The sequence below is a fragment of the Antedon mediterranea genome, chromosome 2, assembly GCF_964355755.1.
Source record: "Antedon mediterranea chromosome 2, ecAntMedi1.1, whole genome shotgun sequence".
NCBI lineage: Eukaryota > Metazoa > Echinodermata > Crinoidea > Comatulida > Antedonidae > Antedon > Antedon mediterranea.
Genome location: NC_092671.1, coordinates 11,191,235 through 11,213,675, shown reverse-complemented (window position 1 = coordinate 11,213,675; position 22,441 = coordinate 11,191,235). Strand labels below are relative to the sequence as shown.

The following is a 22,441-nucleotide window of genomic DNA, read 5'->3' as shown; positions in this document are numbered from 1 at the left end:
GCCCTAGCTAGCTAGCTAGGCCCGGCTTATTATAGTTAGCCTACCTGTAACCTAGAGTTAGTAATAGTAGGCTTGGCTAGGTTTCAACATCACTTTCACATCTCATCTGCAAGGACAAGACAGTAAGTACTCAGTCAGTAGGATAACGTAATTGTAGGCCGTTGGAGTGTGGTCAGGTCGGCCACATGCCACCATACCACATCGTCGGCCACAAACAATGTCTATATGCTATGGAACACCAAAAACCAGTTGGACACACATAACACATAGTACGCCACACATGCTCCATGCATGGTGGCCAGGAGGCAGATTTAACATCATGCGTTTAGGAGGAATGTTGTATATCACACCAAGACACTACAGTTCCACATTAGAATTATTAATTTATTTAATTAGTTTATGTTTATGTGCAGTTTGTATTTGCGCTTATTTACGCGACCCAAATGGTTTACCATGTCAGTTGGAAATTGGTTTATTTTTGTTGTGATAAATATTTTTGTTTGGATGAATAAAAATGTTATGGTCAAAAGGCTATCTAGCGGCATTCCTGAAAAATTATCGAATTACCTTAGCTTTAAAATTGTGCTCACAAATTGAATGTGAAAAATGTATTTATGCCTACTAAATTTGTTTCAGGTGTGGTTTTAATGACAGCACAGTTACTCTATCTTCTTTCTAAAAATAATTATTTCTACTATTATAGTACAGGATTTCAAAAGGCATTCTCTACATGTTTTTGTATAAAATTATTTATTTAAAAAAAACTCTCTCCAGAGGATTTTCCGTGTATTGTTAAAAAATCTTTTGTCAAACTGTTTTCTTAACGTTCTCTTTACCTTTTGATTGAGAGGTTGCAGTCACACTGTTATGTTTAGTCACAATTTTGAATTTATAAATAACTCTACGGATTTGTTGGTTTAAATTCATTTTCTGTATTGTTGCCATAGCTCTGCCTGCGATTTTTCTTTTCGTACATAAGTTGGGAACCCCTCATGAAACAAAACAAAATAAACATGAATATTCATATCCATAAGGTGTGATGTAAGAACAATTCACTATAAATGCACGCAATTTCTGTTGAGCCGTCTGTTTAGTCGAATGAATGGATTACACTACGGACTTTACATGTCGATGTATGGGGTTCGAATCCCATGAGCAACTTCTTTATTACTTTATAGGAAGGGAGATTATTTAGAGGGTTACAGTAGGTTTAGTTATATTTAGGAAGTAGTTCGGTCCCCAACTTATGTACGAACAAAAAAATTGCGCCCTACCTTAATATACAGTATTTAGTTGACAAAGCACAAAGGTATAAAATATATACAGGTATCAAAAAGTAATTATATTACATCATTCCCAAGCTCAAACCAAAACCCCCTGCATCATCCATACCTGAAGCAATGTCCAATACCCTCATTACCTGTGTATACTGTTTGTAGTTCTAGAGGTACCAACATAACTAAGCCCTAAATAAATTGAATTTAACCCTCTAAATTATCTCTTTCACTTAACAAAAATGTTGTTGGGTGGAGGGGGGATAAACGAAAGATACCAACTGGACAGTGAGGTAACAAAAAACTCCCAAAACACATTGATCATATACGGTATATATTTTAAAGTTATTGATTTGATAATTTAGTTTGTAACAGTGTATGTTCTTGCCGTAATACTGTACAATTCATTTCAAAGAGTTATTGTAATGTATACTATCAGTTGGTTTTGTAAGGGTATAAACAAGGTACATCTCCCAAATTTGTTTCTTTTGAATGCACTGTTTGTTCAATGGTATTCATCATGTGTAAACCAATTCAAAGTATAATTATGATTACATATTCATTCATGCATATTATTCTGAAAGAAATCCATTAAAGTGTGTAGGGTGTTGTTGAATTTAACACCTTACTCACTTTTCTAAACCGTGTATACAAAAAAAATAGTTAAAAATTATAATAATTACTAAAGCTCCCTATCATTGTAATGACAGTTTGTGTGTGGGCAACAGTATATGATTTAAAGTATACTACTTTGAGAGTAAACAAAGAAATTTGTCTTTTGTGATGATGAGGGTTTGTTTTGTTGATGCTATACTATCAATTTGCTCATTTTCACGTTCACATTCAATTTCAGGTGTATTCATTCTACAAACATTCAAGTGTATGTAACTAAACAATGGGAGAAATTATAAATTTAGTTAACTGTTACCAATAGACTCATATTGGTCATGTTTGTAGAACTGGGATTCTGTCAAATTAAATTGTGATCTACAGTATACAATATTAATTTTTTCAAAACTACAGACTGTAAATTACTAGGCCTAAGAGGGTATGGCAGGATATGACTTTGAGGATGAATGATTTATAAAGTTTGTAGTTGATGCTGAGTAGAAATATTCATATCCTATTAAAGCTATGGGTGTACTGCTGTATTATCACATGTTGTTTTTTGCAGTTTACAGTTAACTATTTTACAGCCGGACATTCTGACCATTTTAAATTCAGTATAAATAGTATCTGTCTTGATATGCAATAACAAATGAATCACATCTGATAGATACTGGTATTTCTGTAGTTAATTTAAATAAAAAAAGAAAAATGGTGCTTGATAATTATACTATTTTAGTAAAGATTTGATAACAAATATTGGAATAAATGGAATGTTCATGTTGACACAACACAACATACAATGTTATTTTAATATTTGGGTATACACAAAATACAAAAAGTAGCCAAAGGCAAAAATTATTCCATTCACAAAAATATAAATATAACAATGTAGTATATAGACATTTCCTAATATTACAACAACATGTTATTGCTCTATTTGAAAAATGTGATTTATTATTAAGTATGTTTCTTTTCTCACGTGCACTCAATCCTATTATTTCAATGCACATTATGCATTCATATTCTCCTTTACTAAACGGAAATTATGGAAAGCATATAATGATTATTATTGTAATAATGATACATCAGTGACAACGCAGATCAGATTCTATTGATGCTGCAGACAGCGATTTAAAAATGAATGTTATTGTTGAAGCTGCATATTCTATTGTCACAGTCTGTAAGAGTATATCTATACACTATACAGTATGTATGTATCTTGAATATTGACGCTATGGCTGCAGTAAATAAACATTTAAAAAAATGATGCTTATTGATGCAAATGACTAAAAAAGCCCAAAATGACCATTCCTTTCAACTTATACTATTAAAGGGACACCTTTGGAATCCAACACTGGTCCCTTGATTGAATTGTGCTTGAATAGAGGTCGGGCTTAATGTTAAAACATATACAGTATTACCCTAGACATGCAGAAATTTAACTTTTTAAAACATGGTTTACCTTACAAAATACAGTTCACCTAAGTCAGTGAACAACAGGTAATTTACCCATAATCCACTTAATGATCATCTTGCCGCTGGATAAATCACCAGTTATGAAATCATGAATATTCATTAGATCAATTTGGCTAATTTCACTTCTAAGTCATTTTGATAAATTTGTATTCATTTTTTGAAACAATGAACTGTGTTTTCTATTCCAAATCTTAATTGTATCATTGCCAAGAGAATTAAAATCCTCCAGATAATTATTGCACTGTTCAAACAATTTCAAAGTATTGATTGATGCATGGATTAAAGAATAGAAGGATATGCATCGACAGTGACATCAAACGATTTTACAACGCGCTTGCCTATACTAAAGCACTGCTGCCAATCAAACAAACACACTCATTGAACTCCGTGTCTCTAACCGCGGCCCTCTGTAAAACGCTGCGAATCAACTGTTTTTAGACCAAAACGTAACCATGTAGAAATCGTATGCGTAGTCTGAATGTTCTATTGACATGTCTGCGTCGATGAGTAATTGACAACAAAAATATATTGCTGAATAATTCTGTTTTAGTTTCATCACAATCGGACTACGAAAAGTTCACTTTCTTACGACTGGTAATTTTAAGTAGTTGGTAATATTAATAAAATATGCAATTTTTATATTTGAATTATTATTATTTGCCGGTCATCTTCTGTCATTAAAAATTGTGTTAATCTATAGAATATTAAATTATGCATTTGACCATGTATGTTGTTAGCGTGGCCGGTGTTCACCCATACAACAATCGTGTTTTTAATATTATGGCTAAGCAGTGGTTTCTTCATAAATCTCCTTAATTATCGATGTGATTATATTTAAATTGTAGTGCCTGGTGATTGGCTAGTGGTTATGTCATCCACATCACATCCAATCACCGGGTCTAATTGAATGAAAACAGCAATCCCTGATCCGGGATTGGCTGGCTATGTATAGTTGCGATTCGTTACCTAGCGGTCGTTTTGAAAAGTACACGCAGGGCAAACTTAATCACGAACAGACGAAGTACCTATTATTATTCACAGAAGAAGTAAGACAACGGTGAGTATATAGATCATGATTACACGTTGTATCTACTACACTTAAGATTAGCCTAGGCCTACCTAGGCAGTATCAATGTCGGCAAATCATATGGTTTACTTGTAAGCCTAGAAGGCCTAGGCCAAGTATCCTTGCTGATTTTGTAATTTTACATGTAGGCTGAGACAGCAAAAATAGTTATTGTCTCAGATGTAGGGCTACTACAGGTCATAAAATGCTACTTTAATGTCATAAAAACATTAGCATAGATCAATCGCGGCAGAAACCTATACTAATTACAATAATAGCATCTACAATTCCTCATCAGAAAGGTTATAACGGGGGTTATAACTAAATTCGTCGTCGTATAAATTGTTCGTCGCCATTGTTGCTAGCGCTAAAACATCATGCCACCACCAAAGAACGCGCGAAAGAAGTGTAGCCAACAAGGTTATATGTCGTTGCACTTGTGCAGTAAACAATATATTAGGCACGCGACCGTTTCGTTGTTACCATGCGGTTAATTAAACTGATAACATTGTGGGCGGTCCGCGGTCTGTCGGCGAGAGTCAAGGAACCCTTGATCCCACGTCGATGCATATCCTTCTATTCTTTAATCCATGATTGATGTGATTGATTATTGGTTTCAAGATTATTGATTAGCCAGATTACTCGCACATGATGTCTACCATACTGCCTTGTGTATAACATACTGTATTCTCATCATTTCAAACAACATTATAATAATTAAGGAGTGGTCAATTTTTTTGGCTTAACACATTTATTTTAAATGTGAGGATTTGTACTGTAGTGACCACTACATGATATAGCAATAGTCCTTCCTAAAGACAACAAAAAAAGACTGCTAAAGCCATGTATAGTTTGCTTTATTAATTGCAATCCATCTCTGTACAAAACTCGTCTTACCAAACATAAGCAGCCTACATTATGCCGCCACCGTGTTAGTCATCCAATTAACAGTTGTAAACATCTGCAAAAAATGAGTAAATTGTATGGCATCATTTGTAAACAAATGAAAAACGCAGTATAGTGTACTAGCTAGGTGTGGAAGAAGAGAGTACTGTTGTACTGTACATAAGTCAAATGCAGTATATAGTACAAGCTAAGTGTGGAAGAAGAGAGTACTGTTTACTGTACAGAAGTCAAATGCAGTATATAGTACAAGCTAGGTGTGGCAGAAGATGTACTGTTGTACTGTAGATAAGTCAAACGCAGTATATTGTACAAGCTAGGTGTGGAAGAAGAGAGTACTGTTGTACTGTACATAAGTCAAATCATGGAGGTACCTCCATGGTCAAATACAGTATATAGTACAAGCTAGGTGTGGAAGAAGAGAGTACTGTTGTACTGTACAGAAGTCAAATGCAGTATATAGTACAAGCTAGGTGTGGAAGAAGAGAGTACTGAAGTACTGTAAATAAGTCAAATGCAGTATATAGTACAAGCTAGGTGTGGAAGAAGAGAGTACTGTTGTACTGTACAGAAGTCAAATGCAGTATATAGTACAAGCTAGGTGTGGAAGAAGAGAGTACTGTTGTACTGTACGGAAGTCAAATGCAGTATATAGTACAAGCTAGGTGTGGCAGAAGAGAGTACTGTTGTACTGTACATAAGTCAAATGCAGTATATTGTACAAGCTAGGTGTGGAAGAAGAGAGTACTGTTGTACTGTACAGAAGTCAAATGCAGTATATTTTACAAGCTAGGTGTGGAAGAAGAGAGTACTGTTGTACTGTACATAAGTCAAATGCAGTATATAGTACAAGCTAGGTGTGGAAGAAGAGAGTACTGTTGTACTGTACATAAGTCAAATGCAGTATATAGTATAAGCTAGGTGTGGCAGAAGAGAGTACTGTTGTACTGTACATAAGTCAAATGCAGTATATAGTACAAGCTAGGTGGGGAAGAAGAGAGTACTGTTGTACTGTACATAAGTCAAATGCAGTATATAGTACAAGCTAGGTGTGGCAGAAGAGAGTACTGTTGTACTGTACATAAGTCAAATGCAGTATATTGTACAAGCTAGGTGTGGAAGAAGAGAGTACTGTTGTACTGTACAGAAGTCAAATGCAGTATATTGTACAAGCTAGGTGTGGAAGAAGAGAGTACTGTAGTACTGTACATAAGTCAAATGCAGTATATAGTACAAGCTAGGTGTGGAAGAAGAGAGTACTGAAGTACTGTACAGAAGTCAAATGCAGTATAGTACAAGCTAGGTGTGGAAGAAGAGAGTACTGTTGTACTGTACATAAGTCAAATGCAGTATATAGTACAAGCTAGGTGGGGAAGAAGAGAGTACTGTTGTACTGTACATAAGTCAAATACAGTATATAGTACAAGCTAGGTGTGGAAGAAGAGAGTACTGTTGTACTGTACAGAAGTCAAATGCAGTATATAGTACAAGCTAGGTGGGGAAGAAGAGAGTACTGTTGTACTGTACATAAGTCAAATGCAGTATATAGTACACTACAAGCTAGGTGTGGAAGAAGAGAGTACTGTTGTACTGTACATAAGTCAAATGCAGTATATAGTACAAGCTAGGTGTGGCAGAAGAGAGTACTGTTGTACTGTACATAAGTCAAATGCAGTATATAGTACAAGCTAGGTGTGGAAGAAGAGAGTACTGTTGTACTGTACAGAAGTCAAATGCAGTATATAGTACAAGCTAGGTGTGGAAGAAGAGAGTACTGTTGTACTGTACAGAAGTCAAATACAGTATATAGTACACTACAAGCTAGGTGTGGAAGAAGATGTACTGTTGTACTGTACATAAGTCAAATGCAGTATATAGTACAAGCTAGGTGTGGAAGAAGAGAGTACTGTTGTACTGTACAGAAGTCAAATACAGTACACTACAAGCTAGGTGTGGAAGAAGAGAGTACTGTTGTACTGTACATAAGTCAAATGCAGTATATAGTACAAGCTAGGTGTGGAAGAAGAGAGTACTGTTGTACTGTACAGAAGTCAAATGCAGTATATAGTATAAGCTAGGTGTGGCAGAAGAGAGTACTGTTGTACTGTACAGAAGTCAAATGCAGTATTAGTACAAGCTAGGTGTGGAAGAAGAGAGTACTGTTGTACTGTACATAAGTCAAATGCAGTCTTAGTACAAGCTAGGTGTGGAAGAAGAGAGTACTGTTGTACTGTACAGAAGTCAAATGCAGTATATAGTACAAGCTAGGTGTGGAAGAAGAGAGTACTGTTGTACTGTACAGAAGTCAAATGCAGTATATAGTACAAGCTAGGTGTGGAAGAAGAGAGTACTGTTGTACTGTACAGAAGTCAAATACAGTATATAGTACACTACAAGCTAGGTGTGGAAGAAGAGAGTACTGTTGTACTGTACAGAAGTCAAATGCAGTATATAGTACAAGCTAGGTATGGAAGAAGAGAGTACTGTAGTACTGTACAGAAGTCAAATGCAGTATTAGTACAAGCTAGGTGTGGAAGAAGAGAGTACTGTAGTACTGTACATAAGCCAAATGCAGTATAGTGTACAAGCTAGGTGTGGAAGAAGAGAGTACTGTAGTACTGTACAGAAGTCAAATGCAGTATAGTGTACTAGCTAGGTGTGGAAGAAAAGAGTACTGTAGTACTGTACAGAAGTCAAATGCAGTATAGTGTACTAGCTAGGTGTGGAAGAAGAGAGTACTGTTGTACTGTACAGAAGTCAAATGCAGTATATAGTACAAGCTAGGTGTGGAAGAAGAGAGTACTGTAGTACTGTACATAAGCCAAATGCAGTATAGTGTACAAGCTAGGTGTGGAAGAAGAGAGTACTGTTGGGTCATTCCATCTCAGATCACCCAATGAGTTAAACCCTACCTCTTCCAATTTTGATGAAATTTGGTATATGGGTAATTCATAGCAATTAAAGCCAAAATTTCAAATTTTAACTTTATTGGACCAACGGTTTTCAAGATATCGCAATTTCAATTTTCGGTTTTTACGCAAAAAAGGGCGCGTCCGCCACGTTTCAAAGAGCTGTATCTCGGGAACTATAGGTTCGATTTTAAAAGCAAAGGTATTTTTGTAAAGGGGAGACCATAAGGAATCTAAATATACTAATTGTGTGTGTTTTATGTTAATTTTAAGTTGAATAAAACTTTGACATGTATTTTGACCTTGAAATTTCCCCCGTGGAACACGCCCGTTTTGTTGGTGACTATCATGAAAAATGTAGCCCTACGTGTCAACTACAACATATAAAAAAATTGGAGGGGTTTTTTTCTTTGTTTCCATGAAATTACAATTTGAAGTTGACATACATCTTCCTTTTAGTGTATTTTTGGTGTCTGTCCATACATTACTTCAATGTCAATTTGATGTATTCCAAAATTAATTTTATTTACAAACTAAATATTATTATAATGTTACAATTGTCTATGTCTGGCCTTTACTCCTTGTCATCTGGACAATTCAAACAGTATTTAGAAATGTTGTGGCGATCATTTTGGGAAATACTGTAATTCCTAGTCGAAGAGGATTTTATAAACGGAGAGGCTATAATACAATGTACATTTGATTCAGGAATCCAACAACAGTCTTCTTTGGACGGCCAATAAAAGGTTTTCGCTGACCCATGAGGATGCATAAATTTAATTTGAAAATCCCCAAACTCTTCTGAGAGTGAGACATCCACCACCAAACCAATCCATGGGACACCATCATAACTACAGCACACAAAATTCTGAATTCTAATAATGGTGGGTTGTGTATCAGCAACAATTTCATTTTCATCACTGAAAGATTCTTGAATCACTACCACATCCGGAGGGTTTATCTGGGTACTAAGTTTGTAGACCTGCATCTGTGCCAGAGAAACGGGAACAAAGCGATGATATTGTAATGTACCCTTGATGGTCTGGGCGAGGTTGAATCTCGGCTTTATTTCTTTTTCCACAGTAGATACCTCATCTATTCCCACATGAAAAAAGTTGATGCCTGGAATGTCCATATGAGCGAGTCATATGGCCGAGCGGTTAAGGCAGGGGCGCCGTTTACCGTACCTAAAAGAGCCAACAACAACATCGGCAAGGGTTCGAGGCCGACTCGCTCCGTTCTGGTGGTGGAACAAGTCTTCTCGGATAAGGACTATAAACCGTAGGTCCAGTGTACACAGTTATAACATGTGTGTACTTTAAAGAACCCAGTTCATTATTCGAAAAAGAGTAGGGGGTTACCCCGGTGAACTGGTTCACACAATAGCCCCTGTATCAGGGGGATTACCACCTATCTGATAGGACAGTGATTAATTCACCATTGATAATCCTTGGCCACATTGCCTAAAGACATAAAATAAAAATAAAAAATTACACAGTAGTCGAACATACTGAGAGATGTGATAATATGACATTCAGTCAAACGCTGTAAGCTTCTCTTAGTGACAAGCCTCTTAACTGTTCCACCTATGCCATCAAACGCACTCTTGCCATGTGATGTAGCGAAAAAATTCCACTCGGCGTCTAAACCAAAATCTTCCTGGTGGTGGCAAAGGTTAATAAAGTTATATTTGTTTTTGTATTGGCCGCCACATCCATCTGTGAATAATGAACTTTTTTCATGGTTGGTAGTTTTGTTTTTATATAGGGGATGGCAACCTTTAAAAAGGCATATACAGTGACTGTTGTATGTTCTCTGCAATCACTTATTATGCATATGTTAATGTGCATAATAACATAGTAAGGACACTAAACTATGTGTCAAAATTGATTTGAAAAGTATTTGAGTTACCCAGTATTTCTCATATCAAAATATATCTACTGTTTAAGTGGGCCTGATGAGAAAGCGTAACAATAAGACACCTTAACAGTTAGTGTTCACACTGTGTATAAGTATAACAACACCAAAAATACACTAAAAGGAAGAGGTATGTCAACTTCAAATTGTAATTTCATGGAAACAAAGAAAAAAACCCCTCCAATTTTTTTATATGTTGTAGTTGACACGTAGGGCTACATTTTTCGTGATAGTCACCAACAAATCGGGCGTGTTCCACGGGGTCAATTTCAAGGTCAAAATATATGTCAAAGTTTTATTCAACTTAAAATTAACATAAAACACACACAATTAGTATATTTAGGTTCCTTATGGTCTCCCCTTTACAAAAATACCTTTGTTTTTAAAATCGAACCTATAGTTCCAGAGATACAGCTCTTTGAAACGTGGCGGCCGCGCGCTTTTTTGCGTAAAAACCGAAAATTGAAATTGCGATATCTTGAAAACCGTTGGTCCAATAAAGTTAAAATTTGAAATTTTGGCTTTAATTGCTATGAATCACCCATATACCAAATTTCATCAAAATTGGAAGAGGTAGGGTTTAAAATTCCATTTTTTTTGGGTGAACTGAGATGGAATGACCCTGTTGTACTGTACAGAAGTCAAATGCAGTATAGTGTACTAGCTAGGTGTGGAAGAAGAGAGTACTGTAGTACTGTACAGAAGTCAAATGCAGTATAGTGTACTAGCTAGGTGTGGAAGAAGAGAGTACTGTTGTACTGTACAGAAGTCAAATGCAGTATATAGTGCAAGCTAGGTGTGGAAGAAGAGAGTACTGTAGTACTGTACATAAGTCAAATGCAGTATACTGTATGTACTATATTTTATTTTGAAAAATCATAATGGTTTAATCAAACCAAGTACTGTACAGTACAGTGTACAGTACATTTTGTTTATATTAATCATGGAGAAATAACTTATTTCTCCATGTATTAATTGAATCAGCTATGTGTATTTTGATTCTAAACAAAGAAAATAAGGGATCAATTTTAATACTTTTTGCATGGTGAATAACCTCTTTAGAGTATTTTACATAATAATACATTGCAATTTACATTCAGATTATTTTAATGATGGTTTAAAGTAAGTTTAATATTATTCGGTACACTATCCGACGTGATTAAAATAATCATTGAAGATCTAAGATATTTTCTATAAAATTGATGTTTCTTGGAAATATACTGTGTAAAGCCCTTTATTTTCACGCGGAATAAAAGGTCGCGGTTTTAAATTTCCAACTATTTCGCGACCTTTTATTGTTGTGATTTGGTTGAGAATTTTGTGATTTTCGCTAGGCGCTTTATTTTTGCAATCGTTGTTCAATCGCGAAAATAGAGGGTGCGCGAAAATAAAGGGCTTTACAGTTTTTTTTTTTTGCTTTGTTCTTTGCAAGTTAACAAGTAAAATGATACTGAACTTGCTGAAGCATGTTTATCCTTCCCAATGTACGGTATCCCACCCGGTCAATAAATTGTTTTTCTTCAAACCTAATGATAGTTTATAGTTTCAATTATTTTGTATAGAGTATAGTTAATGGCCAGTAACGGCATTAAAACCATTGGATTATGACCGGCTTTTGTCTCTCAAGAGAAGGTTTTAACAACTAAAAGTAAACATCACAAGTTTATGTCACAAAAGGATTAGTATTATTGTAACTTTATTCTTTATCTTGTCGCATGCTGCGATTACATAAATCATTATTATTGGTCCTTTGACACCTTTCAAACCTTTCAAATCCTGAAATTATATTGTTGTATAGTGAAGAACTGAACTTTAAATGCACCTGATGAGGTTCTGTATAGCCTAACTGATAATTAAGCATTCTTTTTTAATTGATTTTATTGAAACAATAAAATAAAATAACTTAATGCTCTGCTATTTTTAGCTCTAAAACAAGGTACTTAAAGCAGTTATTATTGATCTGAATTTACATTTTACAATTCCTTCAGTTGCATTGTGTGAAGAATGACGTTTGTCAACACAGTTCTCGTAGAATAAAAATAAAGTTACATTTGTAGAAATACCATTTTGTGTTTAAATTTAATTCTTATCCTAACTGTTCACAGAATATTTTCATTTTCTACAGTATCTTTGTACATGTTTCATTAGCAACTTGTGGTTTAATTCTTGTAATTCTTTGTTTCGCTATTGCCCTGTCATGTACAAAAGTCATTCTGTGCATGCTCATGAACCTATGAGCGTGTACGACTGGGTAGTCACTTTCCCATGTCGTGAATTGAAGATACTGTACCAACAGGACGTACAGTAGTACAACATTTCATTTTAATACATTTTATTTTTTCTTATTAGAAAAATGCCAGTATTTAAAGGCGTTCGAGTGTCCAAATTTCGGCATGTCTTTGGCTCGCCATTCCAGAAAGAGAAGTGTTATGAAGGCTTGAAGATAACTGACAACGCACATGACAGCAACTTTTGTGCTGTCAATCCAAAATTCCTGGCAGTAGTTTTGAATGCTGCTGGTGGTGGTGCTTTTGCTGTCATTCCTCTCAAGAAGGTAATAATATGTTAAATCTCAAGTAGAACACCTCCTTTGGGACTCCTATTAAGGGACACCTCTATTCAAGGGACCCATTAACACCACCCCACATTTGAGGAATCAACAGATACTAGAAATATTGTGGACCCCCTCATTTGAGACACCCCTACTCAAGATACGCCCTATCTCATTTGAGACACCCCTACTCAAGATACGCCCTATCTCATTTGAGACACCCCTACTCAAGATACGCCCTATCTCATTTGAGACACCCCTACTCAAGATACGCCCTATCTCATTTGAGACACCCCTACTCAAGATACGCCCTATCTCATTTGAGACACCCCTACTCAAGATACGCCCTATCTCATTTGAGACACCCCTACTCAAGATACGCCCTATCTCATTTGAGACACCCCTACTCAAGATACGCCCTATCTCATTTGAGACACCCCTACTCAAGATACGCCCTATCTCATTTGAGACACCCCTACTCAAGATACGCCCTATCTCATTTGAGACACCCCTACTCAAAATACGCCCTATCTCATTTGAGACACCCCTACTCAAGATACGCCCTATCTCATTTGAGACACCCCTACTCAAGATACGCCCTATCTCATTTGAGGAGTCAACAGATACTATAAATATAAGTACAATAGAACCCCTCCTTTGGCCAACACCTATTCTCGGACATCCCTGGGGAAACCCTATTCTCGGACATCCCTGGGGAAACCCTATTCTCGGACATCCCTGGGGAAACCCTATTCTCGGACATCCCTGGGGAAACCCTATTCTGGGACATCCCTGGGGAAACCCTATTCTCGGACATCCCTGGGGAAACCCTATTCTCGGACATCCCTGGGGAAACCCTATATTCTCGGACATCCCTGGGGAAACCCTATTCTGGGACATCCATGGGGAAACCCTATTCTCGGACATCCCTGGGGAAACCCTATTCTCGGACATCCCTGGGGAAACCCTATTCTGGGACATCCCTGGGGAAACCCTATTCTGGGACATCCCTGGGGAAACCCTATTCTGGGACATCCCTGGGGAAACCCTATTCTCGGACATCCCTGGGGAAACCCTATTCTGGGACATCCCTGGGGAAACCCTATTCTGGGACATCCCTGGGGAAACCCTATTCTCGGACATCCCTAGTCTGGGGACACCCCTACTCAATGGTTACATTTTCGCTAATGTAATCTAATCTTTATTAATTGGACATCCTTACAGGTGTATTAAGGGGACCCTAATAAAACACAGCGCTTCAATCAAGGGGTCAACAGATGATGACAGTAGATGAATTACATTATAACCCCTCCTTTGTGACAACCCTATTTAGAGGACACCTTATATAATGGACATTTTCCCATGAATTGTTGTAACACTAACACTACACACTACTACCTGTAAGTGACACTTCTATGTAGAAAGTATGTATCCTCTTTATATAGGGTTCTAATGATAATAATGCGCTGCTCTCACAGCATTTATTAGGTCCAATAAAACATCGGAAATTCGTTTTGTGTACACTATTTAAAAAAGAATGAATAAATATATAAGAACATAGTACACACTATACAAAATTGCACAAAAACATTATACATAATTCTACTGTACTACCAAAATGTACAATGCACAGTACAAGCTAACAGTACATGACATAATCAGTCCATGCATGTTGATGAACCATATTTCATAAATCTTTAACTACTTATAATTTACACATAAAATATGTGTTGAACTCACCTTGGTTCGTCTGAACCATAACTATAAATGCCATAAGATTTAATATTTCATCTCAATACTGCAACATCACATTATCATTTTTATAAGAATAAATTATTCAATGTTGTTGGAATAAAGTAATATAGTAATTTAGATTGTATACAGAATTTGTGTAAAATCTGCAAATTAACTTACTTTAAATAATATATCCACAGAAGACATACTATTTGAATTACATAATAAACATAAGAAAGACGATCAATGGAGGTTGAATAATATTATTTGTGGTTTGTTTGTTGTTTTTTTTATTAGTTTGATCGCTATTTAAAAAAATATATTTATTTGCCAGAGGACAGTCCATGAATTACAAGATTATTTCAACATTATTTGTTGTATCCTCTTCTTTTTTGTTTTAGTTTGTTTTAGATTTTATTTTGCTATAGGCTACATGTGTAATTAAATATTTTAATGCATTAGCAGCACACCCTAACTTAAACAATTAGATTTTGCACGATTGGACATGATGTTGCATTAATTACAGTAATTATACAACAAGATATCGGACGTTGTGTTTCAAAAAAATGTGTTTAATCTTAACCAGTCTAAAATGTATGAGTTCAATTATAATTTATTTCTTTTCCAGAAATCAGTAGCGAAAGTAAGGTAAACATGTCTAGTCCAACTAGCATAGCTCATGATGGTGGAGAAATTAACCCCTCTGTAAAAATCCTAGTTATGGGTTTGGATATATCTCTGTCCCCTTATAATTAGTCATGTTTCTTTATTTAGCTTTAAATTCAACTTTACTTTGACTATCACACGTTTACTCAGAGTTTATCTGGTTAGTATATAATCACAAATTTCAAGACACTATTAAGTTTTAAATACCCCAAAAAAGAAATTGAGAATTCTGACAGCTGAACATACTGTAGCATTTACTTTTTTTTAAACTTTATCGCAAATTTCCAGAAACTTTCTTTCTATACCAACCATATCAAACTAGAGAAAAATCATTGAATCATTCCTCGTGAAAAATTTGTACTGTATAATAATAATATTTATAATAACATCAAGAAAAACAAGAAGCGTTATATAAATCCAAATGTGTCTAAAGGAATTTATTAACTAATTGCGAATTAATTGTCCAATTACAGTAATTTACTGTATAATACATAGTACTATGTAATTTACAAGATACAATACAAGTCGACTTTATTGTCAAAATCTTATAATTTTGAGATATTTTTTGTGTAGTATCTTAATCATGAATTAGATATATTTCAAGCATTTCATTTTAAATAAAAGCCAACAAATTAATTTACAGTATCTTAACAATGAAACCAGGGAAAATTTTCATTTAAAAATTTTGTTTAGCAATATTGCTAATCAAACTGATTTTTAAGTCGAGAAACATAGTTTTGTATTGTATTTTTTGCTACACAATTTTCAAAATGTGTAGCAATAAGGTTGTTTTGTATAGCTTTTTGCTACGCTACACTGGCGAAAATGTTCCCTGGAAACTGTTCTAAACAAAACAATGCTTTACAGTGACTTTAATATTTTAATAACCTAAGCAGTAAGATTGGCGTCACTCTCTTTATCTAATTATTAATTTGTGTGTTAATTATATCCCGAAGCGCCTAGATAATCATCATTGTGCTTGGCAATTAGACAATGGATTCCCTTCCAAAATAGGTCATGTCAGCTAATACATGCTTTGTTTAAAGCTCTGTTTACACTATCAAACTGTATGTGACAAAACAAATGGTATGTGCCCATGTATATGGACATGATGATAACATATCACTACCATATTTGGTCATATACCATATTTTGGCACATCACACCTTTTTGTCAAACTAATTTGATAGTGTAGGCAGAGCTTAAGAAATTGATTAAGGAATGCATACATAAGATTTATATATTGATTTTCAGGCCTGATTTCAAGTTCTTCTGTTGTCTTGTATATATTTTTGTTTTTTGTATGCTATACTTTATTCAACAGTAATAAAATAGCATGTTGTACATGCATTTTACAAAGGGATATCTGTTTCTGCAAAAATGTAATCGTATTGTTGAACATCTAAATTAATGGAAATTGAAATTAATGAAATGAAAGGATTTGAACTCTGGATTTGAAAGCATTCATGGTAAGTGGTAAAATCTTTAAAAATGTATTGAAAGATAGCCAATATCACTGATATCAAAATCTGCATCGACTTTCAATAATAAAATCATAAATTCATCACAGACCATAAAACCCATTGTGTCTGTGTACTGTATTACTATTAATTTTGAAAAGAAAATAATCATAAAAAGTATGTACAGTAGTATAGATAATTTCAATTCCATATAATTTCACTTGCAAATTTTATACTTTTGAATATCGATCATTTTATGTACAAATGGTTAATTAACAGTATCAAACCCACTGAAGCAATTGATTATAAAACGTATATCATTAGTGTGACATGACCAATAGTACAGTATCCTCTCCATGCACACAGTAGATATAAACAGTTGTTTAGAAAATTATAATAATATTGCTACAGTAGAATCCCTTTAGGGACAGCCCTACTGGGGCAGTGGCATAACGGCTATGAGCACTCACTGGCTAAACCCAGGGGCTCCGGAGCTTATGGGGGCCTATGAGCAGTGCCAAGAGGAAAAAACAGGCATTAAAATATGTTGAAAAAGCTAAAAATGCCCGAAGCCTCTAGCGTTGGATGGCCACTTAGGGTTCTTAAACCAGGGGCCTTAGTCATCTGCGTTACCCCACTGTAATTGGGACACTTTATCTTTAAACAAACAAGGAGCAATATACTGTATGTTTGGACTCTACGACCAACACTATTCAGTTGACACCCCCTCAAGGGCATACTTCGTTAGCTCCCGAGGTTGTCCCCTTAAAGGTCTAGTGTATTTTATATAGCAAATTTTATTCAAAGTTACAGTAGGAGTTTGCATAGCCGTACACTTTTGATTTTTAAAAAATGTATTCACCACTGTAGTAGATCTATTTTACGTCTATTTTATATTGTTCATTATATTTTTTAAACATTATATTTTATTGACTGCTATTTTAATGCTAATAATATAGCGTCCTGGTTGTTACAGACACTGCCTATAGAACAGGTGAGAACATTAACACATCATACTGTTGAACAGTAAAAGCACTTGTTTTCAGTTCTCTGGTTGCAATGTAACCTAATTAAAGTTTTTCATTAGGAAAGTGCAAATGGATGAAGAGTAATGGGATTGTGATGTTTTGACAAGAACACAATATCAAGGGATGTCGTAAAAAGACAATTTAACAGGATTTACATTAAACCTCTAGATTGGTAATAACAATGTTGCAGATTTAAGACATAGTGTTTATAATTATTAATGCACAGCACCGTGCATAAAATTACAAAGCCTAGTGAATATTTTGTTTAAAATAAATTAGGCCTCTGCTGAACCCATTCAATTCAACATCACTCACAATACTTTCAACACATCATCTCATTAGATATTAGTAGTTATTTTTACTACATATAAACCTTACTGTCAGTCTTGTGATATAGCTTCGTAGACTACCCCAAGTCCAGATATGTAGCAAAAACTATTTTAACATGTGATTGTGTGTTTTCAGCATTTCTTATACTGTCATTATCATCATTATTATCATTACACTGTAAATTGCATGAGTACTTTACATGAGGTTGACTTCTTAATGTTAAATTCTATTTCACTTTCAAGAACACTTGAATGTGTTACCAAGGCAACAGCAATCGGCTACATCAAACATGCAAATATTTACACAGAAACTCATCCTCATCAATTTAAACATATATTGTGAAAGGTTACTTTAAATTAATGCTTTGATAGAGCAGAACAAATATGAATTTCTCCAAGATTATTTCACATTAATGTGCACATTATATTGACTCATACTGTATGTTGTTTACTGGAACTTGATGGTTAACATGCTTGCCTTCCAGTCCCAAGATCCAGGGTTCAATCATGACCTAGTGCCAGGGTTGTAACTCACAACCCACTTCCTTAAATGAGACTTTGTTTATAAGCATGATAAATTATAGTTTATCCATCCTGTATTGGCAAGGGAGTATGTATAAAAAAATGAATGTATATGAACATTGAATGGTTATACTAAAGTAAAAATAAAGTACAGTATTTTCCTGTCATCCCGCAAAGATACTCATTAAAAGAAATATATCAACTTGGTTGTGGAATCTGGCACAAGTTCAATATGAGTCGCGATTGTCCGAATTCTTAGCAACAATGGGCATTTAACCGTTGGTCTTGATAATGTAAATAACAAGACAGTGTAAACGAATAATAGGGATTTATCTACTGTACCAACCAGCAGGCCTGATTATTATATGAGTTAACGGTAGGTGGCATACATACTGTACTCAGTGTGCAAGAGTGTACAGTACATTATACAGTATAATAATAATAACATTAAATGAAAACTTGCATAACGCCGGTGTCCCCCACCCATGTGGAGCTCATGGCGTGCATTAACAACGTGCGAGTACATCAGCGAATAGCGACGTCTTCAGGTTGGTCTTGAAACTGTTCAGACTAGTGGAGCATTTAACTGTTGCTGGTAAACTGTTCCATACACTTGGGGCTGCAACGTAAAAAGATCTCTGACCCCACTAATTATTGTTAATTTTAATTAACCTATTATTTATTACTGTAAATTGTCAATTCCTTTGTTTATTTTCAGAATGGTCGAATTGATGCATCATACCCAAAGATTGTTGGTCATTCTGGCCCAGTACTGGACATAAAATGGAGTCCATTTGATGATAATCTAATTGCATCGTGTTCAGATGATGGCCTGGTAAGAATAATTATATCCGTTTGGAATTTTCATAACAAAATTGTAGCATTTTCTGGAAACTCTTATAGAATGTTTATTATAATTTTTGTATAGATCAAATTTTGGGTGATTCCAGAAGGTGGTATATCAACAAATCAATCGGAACCAGAGTTAACGTTGCGAGGTCACACGAGAAAAGTAACTCACATGGAGTGGCATCCGACAGCCAAGAACATCATTGCAAGTATTGGTTATGATTCCAGGGTAAGTATACAATGATGAAATAAATAAGTTAAAAATATAGATGGCAGCATTTATTTTAAATTAGTTTTAACAGGGAAGACTGTAATTTCACTCTTTCCTGGTTTAAATAAGTTTATCCTAGGTTAAAAATTGTCAGGATCTTGAAAAAAAAAAGGCAATGAACAAAAAGGATTAAAAAAATCAGACATCAGTAATCTCATGATCTAAACTTTAATTAAGCTCTGTCTACACTATCAAACTAGTTTGACAAAAAAAGTGTGATGTGCCCAAATATGGTAGTGATAATATTCCCAAATATGGTAGTGATATGATGACATCATGTCCATATGGTAACACTACATTATCAAGTTTGATACTGCATTACATTAACAATTCTGCTTCAAAAGCAAGAAGTACACACTCAATTATGTGTTTAACAAAAACCATGTCAGCAAGATATTAAAGAAATTATGTTAAAAAATAGTCTAGCTACATGGTTATGAAATTATAAATTGTGTTTTTTCTGGCTTTCTTTCCTGACCGACTAGAGACATGACCAGTAAATTGACAGCTAGCTTATGACAGCAAGCTTTTTCCCAATCCTCAATAAACTTTTCCAAAGTTAAGTGTAGAAAATTCTTTTCTTTAGTTCCAAGTTTGCTGTGTCCATCACCAACCAAAGAACCCCTTGCAATAAAGGTCATTTCAATGTCTAGCCACAAGAAAAATGACTAATTTCCTTTGTGATTTGAAAAGTTTGAATTTTTTTCTTTTGATTCTGTCGTCAGTAGCTGGAACAACACTGACGATGTGTTGATAAGTTTCTTGTAATATATTTTAGATCCTTTGTAATCATAGTTTGATATATGTTCTGGCGGTCTGTAAAAACACATGTAATCTAGTAGAATGTAGAAAGTCGTAACATGATCTAGAATAGCATCATCGTTGTCATTGCAGAAATAAATTCTGAGTGATTAATCACAGAGATATTACACTCAAACGGTTTGCTGAATTTTATCATATCAATCCCAAATGAGGTTTTTTTTTTAACTATCTGTGTCGTTAGTAAAATAAGGAAACCATAAATTTTATGTTCCTTAATTTATTTTCTTTTATTTAATAGTAGCTTTCAGATATTTTCATTAAATATTTTAATAGAATACCCAGATTAAAAGTATTATACAGTTGCTTGTTATTTTCAAGGACTATCCCTTATGATATGAAATGACAGCCTTATATTCAGCCTACATTTGTCGGTCCCCAGACAACAATAATACAGTCTACAATTAAAATAACACATACAGCTAAAATAATAATCAGCAAAGCAATTAATAAGATATTATACAGGTCAAAGTTGATTAATACAATAACTTTCATAATATTTAACAATAGGCATGTTTTTAGTTTAATCGTCATAAGACTGGTATAATTTAATTGGTCATTATATCTATTGTATTGGTAGGTAGGTATTTTATATTTGTTGGTCTTGAAATTGCAGATCTTTATTGTTAAGTAATTCTAATGTTCATTATGCAATCTAATTTGGATTGCAAAAAAAAAAATTAGTTTAATATGGTGGTGATTCAACATAAAAATAGATCTGTTACGCAGTAATTGAATTTAGCTTAAAATGACTAACGAATTAGATCCTGATTGAAAATATTTGTTAAAATATCAATAATTTCAAATCAGGCCATCAGTCAAATGTCCACATTCTGCTTCATCAGCTGGAAGGTAGGCCCACAGTGCAAATGACTTATCCTGATCCTGTCATTTCGATGGTGATTAGCCATCAACTGGCCAGTAGGCCTATGCCCTGAAAGCTAAGATTTGTCACAGGTGCTCAATGTACTTTCGACTAAAATTAGCATTGCGGCGGCCTCGGGAAAAATAAGCACAGTATCGATTGATTTTTTAGACTCCTTTTGAACCGTGACAATATTAAAAATCAAAATTGTCTTAATTTAAACCATGATTGTTATAGACTCCTTGATCAGTGTTGACTATATTTATTTGTTAATGAGCATTTTCAGGTGAATTCAAAGTCAGTTGATATCTATTCATTTATTAGTAATTGATAAATCTTTATATGAACTGAACATGACCCTTTTTAATGATTGAATTGTATTAGTGTTTATTTTCAGAACTGTAATTTATAGTTATTGTGCTTTAATTAGTTCTCTGTATTTTCTACTATATATTATAATAAATAATTTACTATTATTTATGGTCTATACTATAAAGCCAATAACAATCCGAAGGACACAGGTTTATTGAAAGGATGAGTTTTGCATTTCATGAAGGGTGATTAGAACTATTTGATACATTATCTACATAATAAAATATGTTTTAATAATATATTAAGAGATTGATGCACGCCGGTTTCTTGGAAAGGCACTGCTTCTTCAGAGATGTGGGTGGTACACATTAAATTTATTTTATATGCCATAGTAGGATTATGCCATAATAATAGTAAAGCCTAATGTTTTCTTATTACATCTTTTTTAAAGCTTTGTGAGTAATAGATTGATAATTCTTATAAATTTTAGGATTTACCTAAGTCATACCTTCAAAATTGACCTGATAGCCTATAATCATTTCCTCAATTAACTTATTTTATTCTTCCCTCTGTGCAGAAGAGTTGATAGATAGTGTACACTTACTAGATGGCTTAGATTTAAGATGAGTTTTTATTTCTGGGAAAGGGTCTTCAGTCTTCTTTAAAAGGTGCAGATTAATGTAATGTTATTTTGAAATTGAAATTTTATTCATACAGTATATATACCTCTGTCTACAATATCAAACCTTATGTGGAAAAAAAATGTGATATGCCCATATATGGACATGATGATGTCATATTGCTAAATTTGGGCATATCACTACCATATTTGGGCATATCACTACCATATTTGGCACACACCTTTTTTGTCAAACTAGTTT

At 34.4% G+C, this 22,441-nt stretch overlaps 1 protein-coding gene across 1 annotated transcript in view; it reads left to right on the top strand.

Moving 5' to 3' along the window:
* LOC140040404 (coronin-2B-like) overlaps window positions 1–22,441 on the top strand; it is a 37,560-nt gene that overhangs the window by 165 nt on the left and 14,954 nt on the right. The window contains exons 2-4 of the mRNA XM_072086310.1: window positions 12,504–12,708; window positions 19,163–19,279; window positions 19,373–19,522. Coding sequence (XP_071942411.1) covers window positions 12,508–12,708; window positions 19,163–19,279; window positions 19,373–19,522 — 468 coding nt within the window. The 5' untranslated portion in view covers window positions 12,504–12,507. The remainder of the gene's footprint in view (window positions 1–12,503; window positions 12,709–19,162; window positions 19,280–19,372; window positions 19,523–22,441) is intronic.